The sequence below is a fragment of the Dreissena polymorpha genome, chromosome 4, assembly GCF_020536995.1.
Source record: "Dreissena polymorpha isolate Duluth1 chromosome 4, UMN_Dpol_1.0, whole genome shotgun sequence".
NCBI classification, from domain to species: domain Eukaryota; kingdom Metazoa; phylum Mollusca; class Bivalvia; order Myida; family Dreissenidae; genus Dreissena; species Dreissena polymorpha.
Genome location: NC_068358.1, coordinates 80,347,313 through 80,367,627, shown reverse-complemented (window position 1 = coordinate 80,367,627; position 20,315 = coordinate 80,347,313). Strand labels below are relative to the sequence as shown.

Sequence of the window (20,315 nt, the reverse complement as noted above, 5' to 3'; positions counted from 1 at the left end):
TAAACCAATGGAATATAGAAAATAAATTGCGAAAAAATGACAGCTTACGGGATTCCGCAATGCATAAAATCAATATCTTGCACAAATTATAAAAAATAAGCATGTTGTTTTTTAAGGTGATATCAAGATTTTAATATCGGGATCATCATTGTCGACTAATGCATCGTTATATGATAATACTTGGAGTGTTGACCGAGCTGTTGATGGTCTCATCGGAGGCTGGAATTGTCCACATAGATGTTGTACCGCTATTGTAAGGCCATGTTCGCTCCTATTAGATCTACAACAAAGCTATCTTGTGAAGCGCATCGTACTTAAAGGGAGAACAGACACAGGTAGTATATTAATACAGATTCAAAGATTTATAAGAGAAGTATACTTACACGGATATAATTGTGTATTATTGACCTCTCTGTTTTGTTTATGTGATGGTACTCATACATATATTTTTATTTAATAGGTGTTAATTGATAATAAAAATAAAATTAAACGGATTCATATTATACAATTAAAGTTTGTACATGCATGCATTTTAACCTTCACAGCGCAGTTAATCGTGATCGTGATCATATATTGAGAAAATGTGTTTACATTTCAGCATACGATCAGTTTGAAAACATTATAATGTATATTGGTAATGACGTCAGTCAAATGGTTGAACGGAAGTTCTCTGAAGTAAATAAAACCGTACGAACCTGTGTGTTAAGTCCGCCACAAGCTATGCAAGCAATAATCGTGATTGGTCAACGTGGAGGAGTTTATATGACAATATGTGAAATAGAAGTTTACAGACAACAAGGTAAACATACAGAACTTTTTATGTATGACATTTGATTGAATGGGAATGCAATTATTTTACAATACGTGACTAGCTGATGAAAAATTCCCATATACTTAGCTTTTTTATTATACCTCACGGCTGTATTTCTATTCTATTGGAACGAATACACACAATAAGTGGATACATGTTTGATTTATTAAGCGCTAAGTGATAAAATATAGAACATTTACATGGAAATTATTCCCTATATCCCTCTCAATAGCATGGCTGTGGATTTTCTGTTTGAAATGCTTATTTGCATTGACGTTAAATGTTCTGTAAGCTTCCGTTATAGTAATACATTAACAAGAAGTGAAGATTAATATAAATAATTGAATACCGTTAATGCATACGAAAGAAAGTAACCGTAAAGTCCTCAAAATTGTTATGTCAACATCAGCATTCCCTCGGTTGATATTACCATTCTCGGGTTGACATGACGTGTTATCATCCACTGTAGTGATAATGAAATAATTTCAATTATGACAGTATATAAAACCAACAGTGGATCGTTAACAACGAAAGTCACAATCAAGTCCAAACGGGTCGCCTCTGATTTTGTTATATTCTTAACATACCACACGCTTATCGCGTTATTTGTTCTAAATACCCATAATTCATTTTGTATTCAAAATATATTAATCATACCTGTGTCGCAAGATACATTTCAATTTATTAAACCTTACTTATTTCTGATAAATAAAGCTTTGCAAGCTCAACAATGCGACGAATTGTGTAATTTTACAACTGGATACAGTACTAAGAGATATTTTGTGTATCAAATGTCATTATGTAAGGTCCCAGAAATGTCCTCATCCAAAAAATAAGGATAAATATAATCTCTATGAGCTACAGCTCAAGTTTTATGTGAACATATTTGAATTTCGGCTGATTAAAATGGAAACATAAGTTACTGTACATGTATTGTTTTCGGTATAATAGTATAAATATAACACAAATAGAGCGTACAACTGCGTATTGTATACCCTTAAACAAGTATTGTAAAATTCAGCATACGCCTTCGTACACATTTACCATATGGATATAATATATATACATTATTGCTTGCACAGATCTTAATAAATAATTTATGCATGCATTTGTTTAAATAAACGTACTTTTGTTAAAATAGTCTGATATTACATTTTATAGATTGCGTAAATGGAACCTATGGTCCTGATTGTAACAAAACATGTCATTGTGTGGACGGACCTTGTGACGCTATAACTGGTGCATGTGGAACAGGGTGTAAGAGAGGCTGGAGAGGGTCTGCCTGCAATGAAAGTAAGTACTATGTTGGTTTGTAATTTCGTTAATGGAAATACATGTACACGTCCTACACTAAGAGCATGGTTGTTCGAGATGTATAAATATTTAAGCCAAAGTAGCGATAAAATCATTCATAGCATTACAAAAAGATAAACAATGTCATAATAATGAATGTGATTATAGCACTGCCAGGTGAAATGCTTACAAAAAATGACGGCTTGATTAAAGTCACTATCACGCTCACCAATACATACGGCAACTGTATTATGCTATATAAAAACATTCGACAACACGTAGTACCATACGATGGTTAATTACAATAGGAAGACCCTAAAAACAAGTAACATTGATGTAAAAACGTTATATTACAAGCATTCGGCAAGTTTTAAGCATCTAAATATCTAAATATCGTTCCACGATGTAATCTACTTTCGCTTTCGAGTCAGGATCGGATTCATTCGGGTTGCGTTCATTTGCATAATTTATACAAGTCATTTTCGCATTCGCTAAGTTCCAGTTACCCAGAATTCATTTTGATTTCACAGAATGATTATTCATGAGAGCTACGTCATGCTTCCGACGCTTACCGTATCCAATCTCGTGTTCGCCCGTAAATGTTCGGATATTTCACGGGAGATATAAATGGAATTATTTGTGGCCACAAAAAAATAAAAACGAGCATTTTGTATCTCGTTAAATCAATTCTACCAGACAACATCTAACGTTGAAATTTTGCATTTTGCTAAAAGGAACATTGATTTGTTTATGGGTAAGCTTTATTTTATTGAAATATTCGATATTTTTTAGCGTGATTGTTACTTTAACAGAAAATAAATGCACATATATTTTGGGTGCTTTACATATAGATACAAATATTTCAATTTTCCTCCACGATATCCAAATATTACGAGCGAACGCAAAAATTTGGTTCGGATGCAAATCGTAGTTCTCATGAACTCTTCGTTCTGACCAGGTCCCTGATAAGCCTGTGCGGATTACATAGGCTAATCCGAGACGTTACTTTACGCACATGCATTAAGCTTTCCAAGAGCGCGGCTCACATGTATTACCAACCGCCTTGCAGAGACTTGACTTGAATGAGCATATCAATACAAATAAGCATAAATGTCTTTTATTTTATGCTTTCCGGTGGTTTATAGAGAAATATCAGTGAATTAAAACTGATAATTTCACTGTTTCAAACAATGAAAATTATCAGTGAAAATTATCGATAATTTTCTCTGTTTATGTTTAAAGGAAATAATACAAATGAGAAAATCCGATGTGTCATATTATAAATTTATCACGGTAAGCGTGTAATTGTAATTGTTATTTAGATCCTGTTTAAACATCAGTAGCCACAGTTATTTGTTTCGATATAACTTTGTAAGATATTCAAATATATTTTATCTAGTTAAACACGTTGCATTATATACATGTAGATACTACATATTACTATTGATATTAATCATTAATGTCGTTCTTTTTACACTGTTGTGTAGAATAAAATACAACATAAATTAGCTGTATTATGCGTATAGCAGTAATTATACATCTACTAATTCTTGCGTTGATACATTTGAATCGCTACATAATGCACGATGTACTTTCTTTGCTGTAGAATTAACCTTTATATTTTACAGCTTGTGCAGATGGATCATATGGTACTAACTGTTCATTAACCTGCAGCGCATTTTGTCGCAACAATCGCCCATGCCATCATATTAATGGGACTTGCATCGAGGGTTGTGCAGATGGATATGACTTTTCCACTGACAAAACGTGTAATACTCGTAAGTGACGACACAAAAATATGTCGCATCTAAAAAATATATTTCAGAACGGATAATTAAAAATTTCAAATGAATACGTATGTAAATGCGTCTGTTATAAACCAGGTATTGTTTACCAATAGCATCTTCGATTTAGTTTAGTTTAACGTAGTTACAATTTACATACAACAGAGTCACAGGTCATTCAAATTATAAACATAAAACATAAATCGGTACATTGTGAAAACAAATATTGGGTATTTTAGAGAAGACAATATACATCAAGAGGCGGTGTATAAATATATACCAAAAATACTACCCTTAACGAAATATGTAATATAAGTATTTCTTATTCCCCATGATTTATAAATAAACATAGCTAAATTTTTAACAATATTACTATTTTGATAGGTCAATAAATATATCAACTTTAACATATTTGGTCTTAATTAATAATATAATTTTAAATAAAATGTTCTTACGTCAGTATAAAATGTACAATCCATAACAAAGTGGTATTCGTCTTCTAAAATATTGCATAAAGGACATTTTTTTTTATATAAGGAATAGCTATTGATTTTTCCATCTACCCGTTTCAATTTTAAGCCTACATGCAGAGCCTCTAGATCAAGAGTGTTTAGTAAGTGTCCGAATACAAACGTGAAAAACAACAATTTAACTAACACGTCATTTGCAATTCCATGCAAATTCATATGATCTTATGTTTTCACCTTATAGTTAGACTTAGATGCAGTGGTGTATGTTCTTTTAATATTATTGTTACAATTAAAGAGTGTACAGATGGAGTGTATGCTAGTGACTTTCTTGCTTTGATAAATGTTAATCGAGAGATAATGCACGATGTGTTTTCTTTGTTGTATAATTAACCTTTATATTTCACAGCGTGTGCAGCGGATCATATGGTGTTAATTGTTCATTAACATGCAGCGCATTTTGTCGCAACAATCGTCAATGCCATCATATAAATGGGACGTGTGTTGATGGTTGTGGAGATGGATATGACTTTTTCACTGACAAAACGTGTAATACTCGTAAGTGATGAAGAAAACGAGATGAAGTTAATTGCTATAACATATTGAACTAGTCTGCCTCATTCCCGTTAATGCGGACGATAGGACAATAAAATATAATTGTTTGTAAGCTAATATAAATATAAAATAAGATTTTTATATGCATATGTATTTTCGGTGTATGTTAAGTGTACCTATACAAATAGCATTTCATAAGGAACTAATTACTTATAAGTTATGCCAGTGTGTTACCTTCACATTAGTGATCATTGATCGTAATCTTTTTTTTTCACGAATATAAAGTATAAATGCAATAATACATATGCTAGGTCGACTTGGCCTAGCGGAAATTGTGTCCGTCTAGCGACCGGAGGCTCATTGGTTCGATATGCATTCGTGCTAAAATAAATAGGTTAAACTACTACATATGCCTTGTGAGAAAGGAATTCCCTTTATAGCCTGTTGTCACAGAAGGTACGGTAAGTAGTAAGTTCTTTATATGCATTAGCCCTAAAATAAATAGGTTTAAAATACTACATATTATGTCTTGTAAGAAAGGAATTGCCTTTTCAGCCTGTGGTCACAGAAGGTACGGTCGAGATTGCTCATCAATCTGCAGCGAATATTGTCACAATAAGCAGACATGTCATCACATAAATGGGACATGTCCTAACGGTTGTGGAGATGGATATGATTTCAACCTTGACAAAACCTGCAATACAAGTAAGTTAAGTAACAACAAGTCAACATTTATAATCATGAAAAAACAACAACATATATTTGCGCTGAGTATTTTTTTCTCGAATGCCTAGTGTATGGAATTTCCGACCCATCTAACACTCACGTTTATCCTATTCGATACAGATACAGTACACATTTTAATAATATCAACGAATATCAATCAAGGCATGTGTTATAACGCTTCCAGCTTGCAAAAACAGGACATTTGGTAAAAACTGTTCAATGGACTGCAACTGTGATAAATGCCACCATATCAACGGTTCTTGTGCCATTTTTGAGCAGCTATGCGACACTGGGTTCAAGATTGACAAAGATATCTGTCAACGTATGTTGTATTAAAATATATCATCTTGCAAGTTATATGTTTGTAGCTCATAAATACATATATCAATGGTATAAAAAATTCTTAGATTAAATATTGTTTTTAGAAATGTTATTTGCTAATTATGTATTATAATATAATATTTTTACTAAAACAAATTTCCACATCTATATGTTAACGTCAAGTTGTTAAAAAAACAACATAAATACAATGTTTTTCTTGATTTGTTTCGGTATGGGGCACACTAAACCAACGACGGAACGTGCGTTAATTGATCATTTACTTTTATTGCACCAATACGCTCAATGAAACACACTTCTTTTTTATTTTGTGACATCTTTACTTACAGAACAACAATCAGCATATATAGAGGATAGCAGCAAAACCATACACACAAAATGATAGTTTCCCTTTTTTGGATCTTAATTGTTTGTATAATGATGGCATTGTTTGATACCAAACCTTGGTATTGACACTTTGTTTTTTTATAAAGCAAATAAATGGATGATATCGGTGTGACTTTAGTGTTTAGCTGTTGAAATCCATGTGAAGTTCGGTTGATGACACATTATAGTACATATTTGCTTCATACATTTTTGCATGATAGCTTGTGAACGAAGACGCTTTTGTCCCAATTGTTCCAATTACTGCCACTGCGAACGATGCCACAATGTCAATGGATCTTGTGCTCTGTACACCAACAATTGCGAAACTGCAAAATTGTTGTATGGACCGTTCCAATGCGTTGGTCCTAGTTAAAACCGTTTTATGTTTGTATATGGTATTCTTAAACAATGTGGAGCTTCATTGCTTGCTGTATTAATGTTCACTATCATTTACAGAGTATATTGAAGCTTCATCGAAACCATCCTCATCTCCTGCTGGTGCGATTGGAGGTGGAGTTGCAACTGCTGTTACCGTCACAATTGTGATCATTGTTGCTGTCGTTTGCTATAAACGGAGACGTATGAACAAGTAAGACGATATGTACACTTAGGCTATCAAAGACGTATTATACATAAATACTTCGCACCTTTGTGTATGAAGTGGGTAGGTTGTTATATGTTTACAACTTATTTTATCTTCAACATTTATGTTGTGGAAATATATATAATGTTTAAGCAATGGAAATAATCGTGAGTTTTTCAATGATATCGCTTTGCGCTCAACGACACCACCACAATCTACTGTTAAGTCAGATCAACAGCCGAATCTGGAAACTGACTTACGTGATAATATATACGCCAATGCTAAAGGTTTGTATTTATTCTTAAATCAAATATAATTGTATCATGTTACAACTAACATGTATTGAGTACATGTGTAATTTTATCTTGTTAACAACTATTACGAGGCATAATTTATTTAATTTATTCGAATGTGTACTGTCCTGATTTTGTTGTCTACTTAGTGCTAATATTTACAGATACGTATTTGATTAATTAATGCTCTGATTAAATCAGTATCGTGTAAAATAAGCAACGATACAGCTACAAGGATCGAACACATTGTCGGTTATTCGCGTGTAAATAAATAGCAACTAAGCTTAATGCATCTTCCTTTCTCAGATATTGAATCTGATTACAATGGTTTCAATGCCTTTGCTACTGGTATTCAACTGCACGAACTATGGACGTACATTCGTGACAAAAGCCAGATTGATGAGTTTCAGGTAAAAGTTTTCTTTTAAGGAACCAAAGAAACAAAACTTTTATTGAAATATGTTGCCTAAATAATGGTGTGAGCATAATGTCAAAATGGAGGTGAAAGCATATTTTATTAAAATATGCATGATATAAAATAGGTTTAGTTTTGCCTAGTCCGTATTTTATTTCATGCTTTATAAAATGTATTATTATTCATGCATATATGTTTGAGAACGTCACATACAATAAAAATTGTAGCATTATAATACTATTTTATGTTTTTGCATGATTATTGTATAATGTATTTTCATTTAGAAATTACCTGCTGGTTTGGTTCGGAAGCACGACGTCGCATCTGCTGAGTCTAATAAAGACAAAAACCGTTACAAGGACATGTATGCATGTACGTGCCGGCAACATTAAATATATAGAGGATATTTGTTGAATTGGGTGGAATATCGATTTTAATTCACGAGTGATCATAGAAAATTATATGCGCCACAAGTGAAAATATATTTTTTTTATAATCACGAGTGAATAAAAATCGATATTCCACCCAATCCAAAAAATTTTCTTTTTATTTTATGCTCACAAATTAATATTTTTATACGTTTGCCAATCCGTTCGAACCAATTTCCCTTTGGGCGCCCAAAAATATCATCACCGCTTTAACAATAAGCGTTGCAAATAGTTAACAAGAAAACAAACGTTAAACAATAACTTTTTTGTATTTACAATGCAACACATATCAAGAAAAACACCGATAACATCATTTAAAAAATAAATAATCATATGATGACACAATTTGTTTTTGTCATGTTGTCGTATAAATATGCGGAGTCTATTTATAGCGTAAATAACAGTAACAGTGTATATGTATGTTCAAGGGAAGGTACACCGTATGTTGATATAAATATTCATCGAAGAGTTCTCGCTCTTGGTGGAAGACTGTGTGGAGGTCACAATGGGGTAAAAAAATAGTGCCGGTAAAACAGTGAAAATTATCGATAATTTTCACTGATAATTTTCACTGTTTTTACAGTGAAATTATCAGTTTTAATTCACTGATAATTCTCTATAAACCACCGGAAAGCATAAAATAAATATGTATTGAAAGTAATTTTATAGACTTATTGATTCTTACAAAGTCACATTAGGCAAAACCAAAGCGACAAATAACGTATATAAAACGATCTTCGCATTTATATTAAATATCGTGGTGGGATGACATTACAAACTAGAAATGGCGCGGCAAAGGCCGACGCATATACACACGCCGCATAGATGTTATATTAAAAGGCAATTTTGGGTGAGCAAGGCCTATGTTGGTGGGGCCCCGGGGTTGGGTAATGTGGACATGGATGGTCGAGATAGACCGTGTTGTCATAAGAGATGTTCAGTATTAATTTGAAGTCAGATGGTAAATAAATTAAGAAGTTATGTTGAAACAAAATTTGTGTACGAAAAAAATTTGGGTTCGAAACAATTTGTGTACGCAAAAAAATTGGGTACGAAAAAATTGGGTACGAAAAACAATTTGGGTATGAAAAAATTTGGGTACGAAAACAAAATTAGGGACGGGAAAAATGGGTTCAACACAAATTTCTGAATGAAAAAAAAAATTTGAGGTAAGAAAAACAATTTGGGTACAAAAAAAAATTGGATACGAAACATTTTTTGGTACGAAAAAAAATTTGGATGCAAAAAATTTTTTGGGTCGGAACAAACATTTTGGCACGGAATAATTTAGGTACAAAATAAAATCTGGGTTGATAAAAAAAAATTTGGTACGAAAAAATTAGGGTACGAAAAAAAATTGAGTACGGAAAAAATGGGAACGAACACAAATTTGGGTACGACAAATTTGAGTACGAAAAAAAATGTGGGTACACAAAAAAATTTGAGTACGATAAAAAATTGGGTACGAACACATTTGGGTACGAAAACAACTTTGGGTTCGATAAAAAATTTGGGAACGAAAAAAAAATTGGGTACGAAAAAAAATTTGGGTACGAAAAAACCTTTGGGTTTGATGAACAATTTGGGTACGAAAACAAATTTTTGGTACGAAAACAAATTTGGGTACGAAAAAAAATTGGGAACGAAACAAATTGGGTATGAAAAACATTGGGATCGAAAAAATTTGGGTATCCATGGACCTCTCGATAAATTTGAAAGAGGACGGAAAGCAAGCTGCCTTTACCTTTATCAATGGCCCTGGGGTTGGTAATGTGGACATGGATGGTCAAGATAGACCGTGTTGTCATAAGAGATATTCAGTATTAATTTGAAGTCAATTGGTGAATAGATGAAGAAGGTATGTACAAACAAAATTCTGGGTGGGCGTGGTCGGCCACTTTCTACTAACCTTGAAACTTACACAAATGGTAGCTTTGAGCATATTTGCGACGGTGCACTATTTGGAATTTTGATCTGACCCCTGAGCCAAAAGTTATTATCATGTGCGTCGCATGTTGTAATAAAAATGAGTTTTTTTTACCCATTTTACCCATTTATTTACCAATAACTTTTGACCCAGGGGTCAGATCAAAATTCCGCCGCCATCACCGTCGCACTTATGCTCATAGCTACCATGTGTGTAAGTTTCAAGGTTCTAGTGCTAATAGTGAAGGAAGGGATAGTGTTCGATCGGACGGACAGAACGATGGAAACCAATACAATACAATAAAACTTATATTATCTAAGTTGCAGCTTATTTGTAACATTCGTTTTGTCCTGTTTTAGATAAAATTGAGTTACACTTACTTATATAAAAAGTTGATTGAAAAGCAATATGCAGTTCTGTAACTGATAGCCGTTCATTCCAGATGACGATTCGAGAGTTGTCCTGACAAACGAGTGTCCAGATGATTCCGACTACATCAATGCCAACTATATACATGTAAATACGAACAGTGTCTATTATAGTTTTAATGACACAGTTGCAAAATATTCTAAAAAAACACATTCATGATAAACAATAAACATAAATATTAATATAAAATGCAATGATTTATACATAAATGTGTTTATTTCAGGGATTTGATAAATTGCAGAAATTTATCGCATGTCAAGGTAATTATTTATTTTGTAATTCGGTTCATTGAAAAATTAGCAAAAAATACTGCAAGCATTAAATGCATTGTATAAAATTGAAACACTAACGATTTGAAAGCTATGTATCTATAATTATAGTGTAATGAATCCTATGTTACAATCCGTTTTGCAATATACCCGTTTTGCAGAATTATAACCTAAACTATGTAAATAATTTACTCTTCTAGGCCCAACTCAGAAAATCATTTCAGATTTTTGGCGTATGATTTGGCAACAAAGGATTGAGAAAATAGTCATGCTTACAAATCTATTTGAATTTGGAACGGTATGTGATTGTGATTTATGTTGTTTTCTCAAACGTCGAAACATTTTATCATTTGAACCATGTTATGCCATCATCGACCAGCATATTTTCGCTCAGTCTGGTCAGGAGCCCCCACGCCCGCTATAAAATCACGCACGGTTTCGTGGTCTCTTAAGCAGACATGGGAACCCTGACCGGTCTCTTACTTAGTTTTTATACAATTCAGCGTTATAATAACATAAGAAATGCTGAAACGACACATGCGTCTATCTGTACAGTATCATATTTTAATATGTTCATAAAAATTTGGATGTACTATTCTTTGTACGAATGCTTTTAGTGTTTGTATAAACGTATATATGTGAAATATCAGTTTAAAATTAATGAATGAAAAACAAGCAAACAATTGAATACAAATCTATTAGAATATGAATTTAAATCAAAACAGAATTGAAATAGCTTCACCATTTACCGGGCTCATTTGTGAATGTTCCAACAGTCGATTAGCAAAATGATTAAAAAAAATAGTGTTAGTTTACTATGAAAAGTTTCTGTTAAGTTTTTTATTAACAAAATATGTCTTTACACATACCGTTTAGAAATATTGGTTTTGTTAAGTTTGGAACAAATGATCTTCTTAACATTAAGAAACAGTTGTTTGTTTTAACAAGTGTATAAATGCAACATTTACCACACAGAACGGCCACTGAAACCAGTTTTAAATATGATTTGTATTATACGCCTTTAATCATATGTATTTCCCTAATGGCAGGTTTTAAAAAGATGTTTAACAAAGAATTATCCTTGTTTATTATTTAACATATTATATTTTCGTATAGTGTGTATTTTAACTTTAAATAAGTTAAAGCATCAACAGTGAGAAATTCTTCAAAGCACCAAACAAAATACTGTTTGCATCATTTTTTCTGTAGCTGAAGTGTCTTCAGTATTGGCCAGAAGATATAAAGGGTGTGTTCAAACACGGTGGTGTTCTTATTAAGTATGTGGGCATCAAGGAAACATTCGACTACAATATCAGATCACTTGCAATCACCAAGGTACGTTAAAGCACACTGTTCAATCCAAACGTCGTTCAACAAACGAAGCAAAGAACTAAAAGTCTGTTTAACGAACCATGAATGCAAGCTGAATAATAAGACGAAATAATAATTATAATGCGCGCGTTTTATAAACAGACACAAAGCCTATTAGAAACACTGTTTTGTTACATATGTTACATTTAAATGTGTATGTCAATATGTACTGTATGCGCATCATTGTATTACCAGGATGGTGAGACCAGGCGCCTAAATCAATTCCATTTCAAGTCCTGGCCTGATAAAAATGTTCCAGATACAACCTGGTGTCTAGTGGATTTTTGGAGAGTTGTTGCCAAGTGCGACGATACCAGCACATCCCCCATTCTTGTACATTGCAGGTAAATTGTTTTTATTAATGAAATGTTTATTAAGTATTCATTTTTATCGCATGCTATGCGTTGGTTACCTTGAAATCGACAATCACGATTAAGGTCAACAACATTTCAATTTGTGCAAAAATGTGTTCAATAGTTCATTTAAATGTAATTACTTTGAGGCAGTTTAAATTTCTTAACTCAATATCTTTTAAGAATGTTTATGTTCTTCCATCAATTTCCAAAATAATATTTCTGATAATAATAAAATAGCAATATTAAAGCCATTCAAATCAAAACCACAACATTAAGAGAATCTGAACAAAAATATGTTTTTCTCAGTTTGAAAGTGTCTACAACTTTATGATTGGAAAAGACACTGAGTCGTCGAAGACACGAATCGAGCAGCAGTTCGAAGTATGTTTTTTATTTAACTATCACGTTACAATTTCTGGGCGGAATGTGTTATACGCATAGATATTGCACAGTGCGGTCGTAAAGCGACATTAACTCACGATTGTGACGTGCATGAACACCCTTTTGCAGCATCAAGTAAGAATAAACACATACCAAAGCAATACGGTTTACTTTTTGCATGTAAAATTTAAATATGAAACTGCTAATCGACATTGGTTCCCATAATTGGGCGTCATTATGAATTGTGTGATAATGTCCGAAAATATTTTGTTGTACAAACAAAGTATGGTTCTGTTTCGATCTAAAACAATGATTAAGCTGTTTTATTAACGCTGAATTTCATCGTTTATGTTGTTCTTTAAGTTACATATTTGTTGACACAAGTAAAGTTAAAGAACAGCATAAACGATGAATTGAGCGTTAATAATCTAGCTGAATCATTCTTTTTAGATCAGAACAAACTTTGTAATTAAACTAGATTTAAAAGAACACATGGTTATAAAACTATGTCATTACAAGTTTTTCACAATTGCGCGCAGTAAACATGCATATCGATATTTTTATATCATTAACTGAACTGTGTTTCCTCGCATAGAAGTCGTAGGAAATAGAAATAAATCAACATCATTTGCCATTAACTTTAACTACACACTGTTTTAGATTTCATGTATTTCATATAGTGAACAAAACACCGTATTTTTCGCTTTCTTTTTTTTACTTTTAATTATTATTATTGTGAATTTATTTTATATTATATTTCAATGTTAAATGTTCTTTTTCTATATACAAATATACAATACTCTGTAACTAACATAGGTAATTTTCATATTTTTATAGACATTTAAAAAGTCATGTTATATTTTACAGTAAGTGAAGTGACCTATCACATGCTTTTCAACTAACGTTATAAACATTCAAATATAAAAACGAATTAACTACAGGACACTTGGAAAAATATACTGACAATATGTTAGAAATGATTAGGATAGGGCCCTATAAAGCTTTAGAAAATAAATCTTTGGAATGTGCAGCCTTAAAAACAAAAAATGTAATGACAAACAGGAGATATAGTTTTACGAATTAGAAAGTAAAACATGTGTTTCTATTCAACGGAAATAGGGATAAGCGCACAAGAAACGCCCAGAAATTGTAACTATGATTAAAAAACAAACAACAAAACACATGAAATTTTTTTAAAACGAACAGTTTTGGTCATTTTATTATAATTTAGCGATTGCGTTAACAATTATGGAAAAGGGTGAAAACATATACATATGTTTATGTCTATAACAACTGGTTGAGGTTAAAAAAAATGTTTCAGATTCGTAAATTTTCGTTGTAGTTATGCCATTTGTGAGGAAACAGTAATGCTGAACATTTTCAATGCTCTAAAATATATAAAATTATGTGCATCTTTTTACGATTAAAAAACTTGAAAATTATAAAGCGTTGAAACGCGAAACGATTGAATAATTTGGAGAGTTATGGTATTGTCGTTATATTTTGTGATACTACGAGGATTGCTATAGAAAGTATAAAATGCACCACTCATTGTATGAGCACGGATGGCCGAGTGGTCTGAGTGATTTACTTTTACTCCAGGGGTTAGTGGTTCGAACCCAGTTGGGGGTTACTTTGTTTTCCTTACTTTAATTTTTTCTTGTTTTTTCTGGAACCTTTTTGATGCAGTGTTTACATTTATCATGAGATAGCATTTAATGACAAACTTCAATACATGCCAAAATCTGTGAAAAGGTCCCTTTAAATGTCATTCCAATCTTAACATTAATAATCACAAAACCACTTCTTATTAGAAATAAATCTAAATCTGAACCCCAAAATTACCTTTGCGCTAAGGGGAAGCACACATTTGCGCTTCTGTCAAACACATACATTGATTTATTATGTAATTGCAATTTATACATACTAAAATGAAGGCTTCTTTTCATTTACACTACGTATGTAAACTTTAAAGGGACCGTCAACCGTGATTGACGAAAAAAGAAAAGTTCTAAAATACCGTATTTTTTAACAATTATTAGTTTATATTGATTAAAAAATCACGACTGGTATATTACATTACTTGACAAAAGTTCATATTTTCAGTACATTCGGTAATACAATTTCGCGATGTGAAATCGAAAGTACATCGCGAAAATATGTGACATAACGATATTCACACTATAAATAACGCAAGTAGATTGATCATATTATATACAAAACATATTTGTACAATTCACTACGCATGCAAAAGTTACTTCCGAATATACTGAAAATTAGAAAACTTAACAACTTTTTCAAGTAATATAATATGCCAGTCGTGATGGGTTAATTAATATAAACTGTATTTAAGAACTTTTCTATTTTCGTCAATCGCGGTTGACGGTCCCTTTCAAGGTCTGTTCACACGAAGCATCTTTTCCACTGAACTTTTATGGTACGTTATATCTAACAAAGATATTATATCGTTTGTAATTTATATTAACAAAAGATAGTTTTACCCTAAGAGTATACTATAAACATGAAACTTTACATGCTGATGAATTTGAAGAATATTTTAATAAAAAAACATGTGGCAAAACATTAGGCATTAGCTTTAAAGTCCGTATATAATATTAGGTTCTTTCTTACATCTATTTAGTAAAGGTAAAAACTTTCTCCACTTAACTAACCAAAATGCTATGTATGTCAATGACTTCTATTATACAGAAAACTTAAGATGTTTTGCATATGCATATTATTCATATATTATTGCATAATTGTGTTGCTTTTCGTATTACGTGTGTTAGACAAAAATAAACATTATAAATAACTAAAATAAAATAATGGTTGGGCGGGATTGTGGTACAAGAGTCTACCAAGGTAAAGCTTTCATTTTCTTGACCCGTTTAACGTTCAGTTTATATACTTAACAATACTCACATTACACTCCTAACAATTGTACCACCAATTAAATCGCGAATAATTTTATTTTCTGTTTTATTTCAGTTGATAACCAAAAGTGCAGATTACGCTAGGGGACAGAACGCAGCAATTGCAACTGGACTAGGATACGATCATATCGGAACTCAAAGTAAGAAGCTTTTTATGCGATAATGTTGAAAAAACTATTTATATCGATAGAAACTGCATTGTAATAAACCTGCCAAAATTGTATCATGACATGGACAAAAATTATATAATCATAAAAACTCGTTAAATTTTACGACTATGCTTCATGAGTCGTTATCTATATTGATGCATATGATGCCATATTTTCGATTGTTTAGTATTATGTTACAGACGAAGCAATGAATATCAAGGCGACGGAGACTAAGCCGCAGAATATTGTCTTATCAGTATGTTGGCTTTGTGTATTACATACAAAAGTTATGTTATATTGCAAAATGCATTTTGGTACGAATTAATAATACGCATTCTCATAACATACTTCAACAAAGTGCTAAATGGACCATAAATTTGATTTAAGGCACTTGGAGAGAGCAGAGCGTTTATAGTATTGACTTCCTTACATGATGACACCTCAGAAAATATCTGGTCTTTTGTTGGGAGGCAGGGATGTAAAACAATGATCGAGTTTTCAAAGCCTTCGGACGGATCGCATAAGGTAACATACACTTAATCCAGACTACCCATACCTTTAACCATTGGAAATAATTTCAATTTTAAGTCATACGAAAGTAAGTTGTTGTTGTTGTCTCTGTGTATGTTTTTTTTTCAAAACAACTGTATACGACAAACTTATATGTAAAGCATCGACGCTGTAAACATTGGAAAATGTATTTTATTAAACATTTTGATCAAGTCGTATTGCTTTTGTTAGGCGGACACTTACCTTGGTCAGAAAGAAGGTGGGCGTGTCGGAAGATATTACGTAACCTTAACCGAGAAAAGAAACAATCGCGGATTTGAGGAGAGAAAATATTCCTATAAAGAAGACACAGTAACAGTATTCTAACTTTTTGAATTGTTGTTTGTATGTTTTTGATTGAGGTTTATTGTGGAAATGCTATAACGATTATAAAATAATTTATAATACGTCAATGTAATAAATATTGCTTAAATTATTGTTATGAAACTGATGTATGCAACAAATTAGTTAATTTACATGTATATTAAACTACAGAAAGGTAGCAGTCTAAAGGGTTTTAAACAGTTCCACGTGCCTGGCAGGAATGATGATCCGGACAGACAGTCCATTCTTGATCTGATAGAGGCGATATTGACATGGCAAAATCAGCTCTCGACCGACACACCGATTTTGATTAAAGATGGGTATTATGCGTTAGTGGTAGTATTTTGAATTTTTTAATCACAATCATACAGAAAGTATATTTAATAACATTTAAAGAAAATGGTTGCTTGTTAATTTCATGTGCTTAAGCGAACCTGTAATGATTTCCCGCGATTTTTCTAAGATTGAAGAGCCTTTTTACCTGTTTACTTATTGATATCTAATTTAAGCAGGTACTAATGTGAAGTTCTCGTGGCCTAGTGGTTAAGGCGATAGGCACGAAATCGTTTGGGATATTCCCGCGCAGGTTCGAATCCTGCCGACAACGCATACTTTTTGCGACGCGTTTTTATTTCTTTTCTAACGTAATTTAATTTAATATAGCATATAAGCTTTGTTTATTGTTAAATATCTTGCAATTTTTATGCACATTCTTCTATTTTTAAAATTAAAACAACTTTTTGGCTAAATTGGGTGATTTACTGCTGAAAATACGAATCATGCATGTTGCATTTTTATTTTTATTTCAAAAAGTAAACGGTAAATCTGTCTATTTCTTGGTATTTTTGCTGTATATAGTGCATCTATAAAAACCAAGTTAAAAAAATTACTTAAATGATACTGTTTTGAATTTTATGACACTTTGTTTTGAACACCCAATTCTACTTGGCTGAAACCACATACAGTTCATGGCGCTCTTCCATAGATAACAAGTCATACAAAATAAATGTCTGTTTATTTCATCTTGTTAAAACTTTAAACACCTTTACTGCATCTGTACATTCCAACTGCATGATCATATTTTGGAAAACTGGATGAATTATGGAACTTTCATATACCCCAGGGGTGCAAATAAACTGGACAAAAGCCGAGCGTGGGGGTGGTATTGAAAAAATCAGTAATTGTTTTTAAGCATGGAAAGCCTACCTTTAAATTTGCATGTAGTTCAGTGAAATGATGCTGATTAAGAAAATAATACATTATATTATATTTGAAAAGGTGCCCATTACAGGGGCGCTACCTTAAAAGCAAAATGAGCACCTTATCAAGCCATACTGTGAAATATGTGAAATGAAACTTGCAGAGGACTGAACAGGCTAATCTGGGACGACACTTTACGCACATGCATTAAACACCCTTTTTACAGAGCGCTGCTTAATATATATTTTGCAAGAAAATTCATATATGTGTCCAGCGCTAGAATGTTTTTCGTTTTGAAATGGATTTCAAATTTTTGGAAAACCCATTGTTTTGCCCATTTACTACCACATCTTTAGCGTAATACAAACATTAACATATGTTTGCATATTTAATTTCACAAAGAACATTTTCATCAGGATTTTATCTTTTGACCTAATAAATTTGTTAATGTTGTGGCCATTTCAGTTCGAACTTTCACAGAAGCGGCCTAGTTGTGGTATTGTTGAGCGAGATATGTCGCATTGTGAAGCACGAAGGACAAATAAACCTTGTTGAAACAGTTGTATCGATGAAGCACCAAGAGAAACATATTATCCATAGCGCCGTATGATATTTAATATTATTTGATGTATATGATAGTTATACAAATACTGTTGTTGGCAATTACGCATCTAATAAAGTCATTTTTAATAACAATTATTAATATATTTCAAGATTGCTTGAATACACGTTTTACATAATGTCTCTTTGTTTCAGTCTAATAGATAAAATGTGGTATTTTAAACAAAACATGTTTCTTAATTTACATAATCGGAAATTTTTTCTGAAGATTTGTTTTGAATGTAAAACATTTCGTGTAAATAATGTGTGTCTGTTTGCTTTTAGGCTCAACTAAGGATCTGCTACGACACAATTTTGGCCTACGTTCAAAAACCTGGAATCCATCAAAATTTCTAAAAGAACGGAAACAACACGACGTTTTTGCATACTTTTTGATAAAAACGCTTAGATATGGTTTTCTGTTTATGATGACTATAACGTGCATGTAGTGTTAAGCTTTTACATGGATTTGAGTTCATTGTTCAATATTATTTTCAAAACAAAACTGTTCATAATGAAATAATAAATGTATGTTTTATTTAATGCAACCGGATAAAATATTGACACATGTAATGTTGATAATTCCCCATGAAGGTCCATGTTATGAAAATTATATTGTTTATTGTTTTGATTACTATTAGAGCTGGCCATCAGTTTGTAATGTAATGTATACTCAAAAATATAAAATAAAGTAAGCTGAACTAAAAACAGCATAATAAAACCGGCACTTTGGATTCGCATTGATGCCATTAAGTACATTTAGCAGCTTTCTGCCATCGTTTCAAGTTAAATTACAATTAAATGTACCAACAAAGGATTATAAAGTTACCATATCTTTATTAAGTACATACATGAACAGTATTATATATTCTGTTTTTATATAATTAAATATAGTCATTGTAGAATGATGTTTACATAACATATTTAATAACGTGTAATCGTAAGTTTTGACGATGTAAGAATTGTGTCTTGTTTATTTCTTTGCCTTACGTTTTTATTCATTGATATCAACGCTTAATTATAATATGTCATTATATATAATTCAACGGCTTTGTTGCATCAAATTATTAAAATTCCTTATAATATAAATAAAGCAAGAACAAAAGGATCGTCTTTCCTGTGATTCGGATTCGGAACCTTAAGAAGAAATATTACGCCTTACCACTGCAGCATAGCATAGCAATAGCAAAAGCGTAAATATTTGGAATGCGGATTTGATATAAACAAACCAATATGTTATTGTTTTCGCATTAAGAAGTGTTATGGTTGCTTGATTAAATGTATACCTTCGTTTTAATAGATCACTTTGTTTTGGAAAATGTTTATTTTTGTTATGTGAATGTTTATTACAGCGTATTATTTGCGTGTAGTGTATAACGTTTTGTTTATGCTTCGTGGTTTGTATTTATGTTCATTTATCTGTTTTGTTTGGATCATAATTATACTGATATTAGTATACTTTGGTTATAAGTGCATATTTACCTAAAATAAGGTTATATCAGACAAGTTTGATAAAACTGTACCCGTTTAATATCATTATTGGCAAGAAACATGAAACCACCTGATCGGTAAATGTATTTTATTCACCAACAGATACAAACACATATGAAACTCAAAATGGTGGCAATATCCTATTAAAAATAAGAAAACAAATAGTGTATAGATCTGTAATGTGTAACAAATTCAGAGGAGTTAATCTATTTTAAATCGTTTTTGTTTAAAACACGAATACATATAAACTTTTGTCCGATAGTCGTTTATCATAAG

At 31.9% G+C, this 20,315-nt stretch overlaps 3 protein-coding genes across 4 annotated transcripts; all 3 read left to right on the top strand.

Annotated features, from left to right (window-relative positions):
* Positions 1–156: 156 nt before the first annotated feature.
* On the top strand, positions 157–5,972 carry LOC127878539 (multiple epidermal growth factor-like domains protein 10). The gene is made up of 6 exons (XM_052425071.1): positions 157–335; positions 599–799; positions 1,973–2,104; positions 3,733–3,882; positions 5,466–5,615; positions 5,821–5,972. Exons 2-6 carry the CDS (start codon positions 625–627, stop codon positions 5,970–5,972), a joined length of 759 nt encoding a protein of 252 aa, XP_052281031.1. The 5' UTR covers positions 157–335; positions 599–624.
* Positions 5,973–7,540: 1,568 nt separating this feature from the next.
* On the top strand, positions 7,541–12,404 carry LOC127878538 (tyrosine-protein phosphatase 11-like). The gene is made up of 4 exons (XM_052425070.1): positions 7,541–7,627; positions 7,917–8,004; positions 11,895–12,020; positions 12,252–12,404. Exons 1-4 carry the CDS (start codon positions 7,542–7,544, stop codon positions 12,402–12,404), a joined length of 453 nt encoding a protein of 150 aa, XP_052281030.1. The 5' UTR covers position 7,541.
* Positions 12,405–12,721: 317 nt separating this feature from the next.
* LOC127876991 (uncharacterized) lies at positions 12,722–19,944 on the top strand. Of its 2 annotated transcripts, none has more exons than XM_052422561.1 (8): positions 12,722–12,793; positions 15,782–15,866; positions 16,076–16,131; positions 16,263–16,400; positions 16,617–16,736; positions 16,920–17,068; positions 18,414–18,552; positions 18,834–19,944. In XM_052422561.1, the coding sequence occupies exons 1-8, from the start codon at positions 12,740–12,742 to the stop codon at positions 18,903–18,905; spliced, it is 813 nt and encodes a 270-aa protein (XP_052278521.1). In that variant the 5' UTR covers positions 12,722–12,739; the 3' UTR covers positions 18,906–19,944. The 2 variants fall into 2 exon arrangements, with proteins under 2 accessions (XP_052278521.1, XP_052278522.1); XM_052422562.1 differs by having other exon boundaries at positions 12,774–12,793; positions 16,063–16,131.
* The last annotated feature ends 371 nt before the right edge of the window (positions 19,945–20,315 follow it).

Excerpts from the sequence above, each read along its gene's own strand:
- LOC127878539 (XM_052425071.1), top strand. The coding sequence starts at position 625 with ATGTATATTGGTAATGACGTCAGTCAAATGGTTGAACGGAAGTTCTCT. Across the intron at positions 800-1,972 it reads AGAAGTTTACAGACAACAAG|ATTGCGTAAATGGAACCTAT; the intron begins GTAAACATACAG and ends TACATTTTATAG. Across the intron at positions 2,105-3,732 it reads AGGGTCTGCCTGCAATGAAA|CTTGTGCAGATGGATCATAT; the intron begins GTAAGTACTATG and ends TATATTTTACAG.
- LOC127878538 (XM_052425070.1), top strand. The coding sequence starts at position 7,542 with ATGGTTTCAATGCCTTTGCTACTGGTATTCAACTGCACGAACTATGGA. Across the intron at positions 7,628-7,916 it reads GCCAGATTGATGAGTTTCAG|AAATTACCTGCTGGTTTGGT; the intron begins GTAAAAGTTTTC and ends ATTTTCATTTAG. Across the intron at positions 12,021-12,251 it reads GATCACTTGCAATCACCAAG|GATGGTGAGACCAGGCGCCT; the intron begins GTACGTTAAAGC and ends TTGTATTACCAG.
- LOC127876991 (XM_052422561.1), top strand. The coding sequence starts at position 12,740 with ATGATTGGAAAAGACACTGAGTCGTCGAAGACACGAATCGAGCAGCAG. Across the intron at positions 15,867-16,075 it reads CGATCATATCGGAACTCAAA|ACGAAGCAATGAATATCAAG; the intron begins GTAAGAAGCTTT and ends ATTATGTTACAG. Across the intron at positions 16,132-16,262 it reads CGCAGAATATTGTCTTATCA|GCACTTGGAGAGAGCAGAGC; the intron begins GTATGTTGGCTT and ends ATTTGATTTAAG.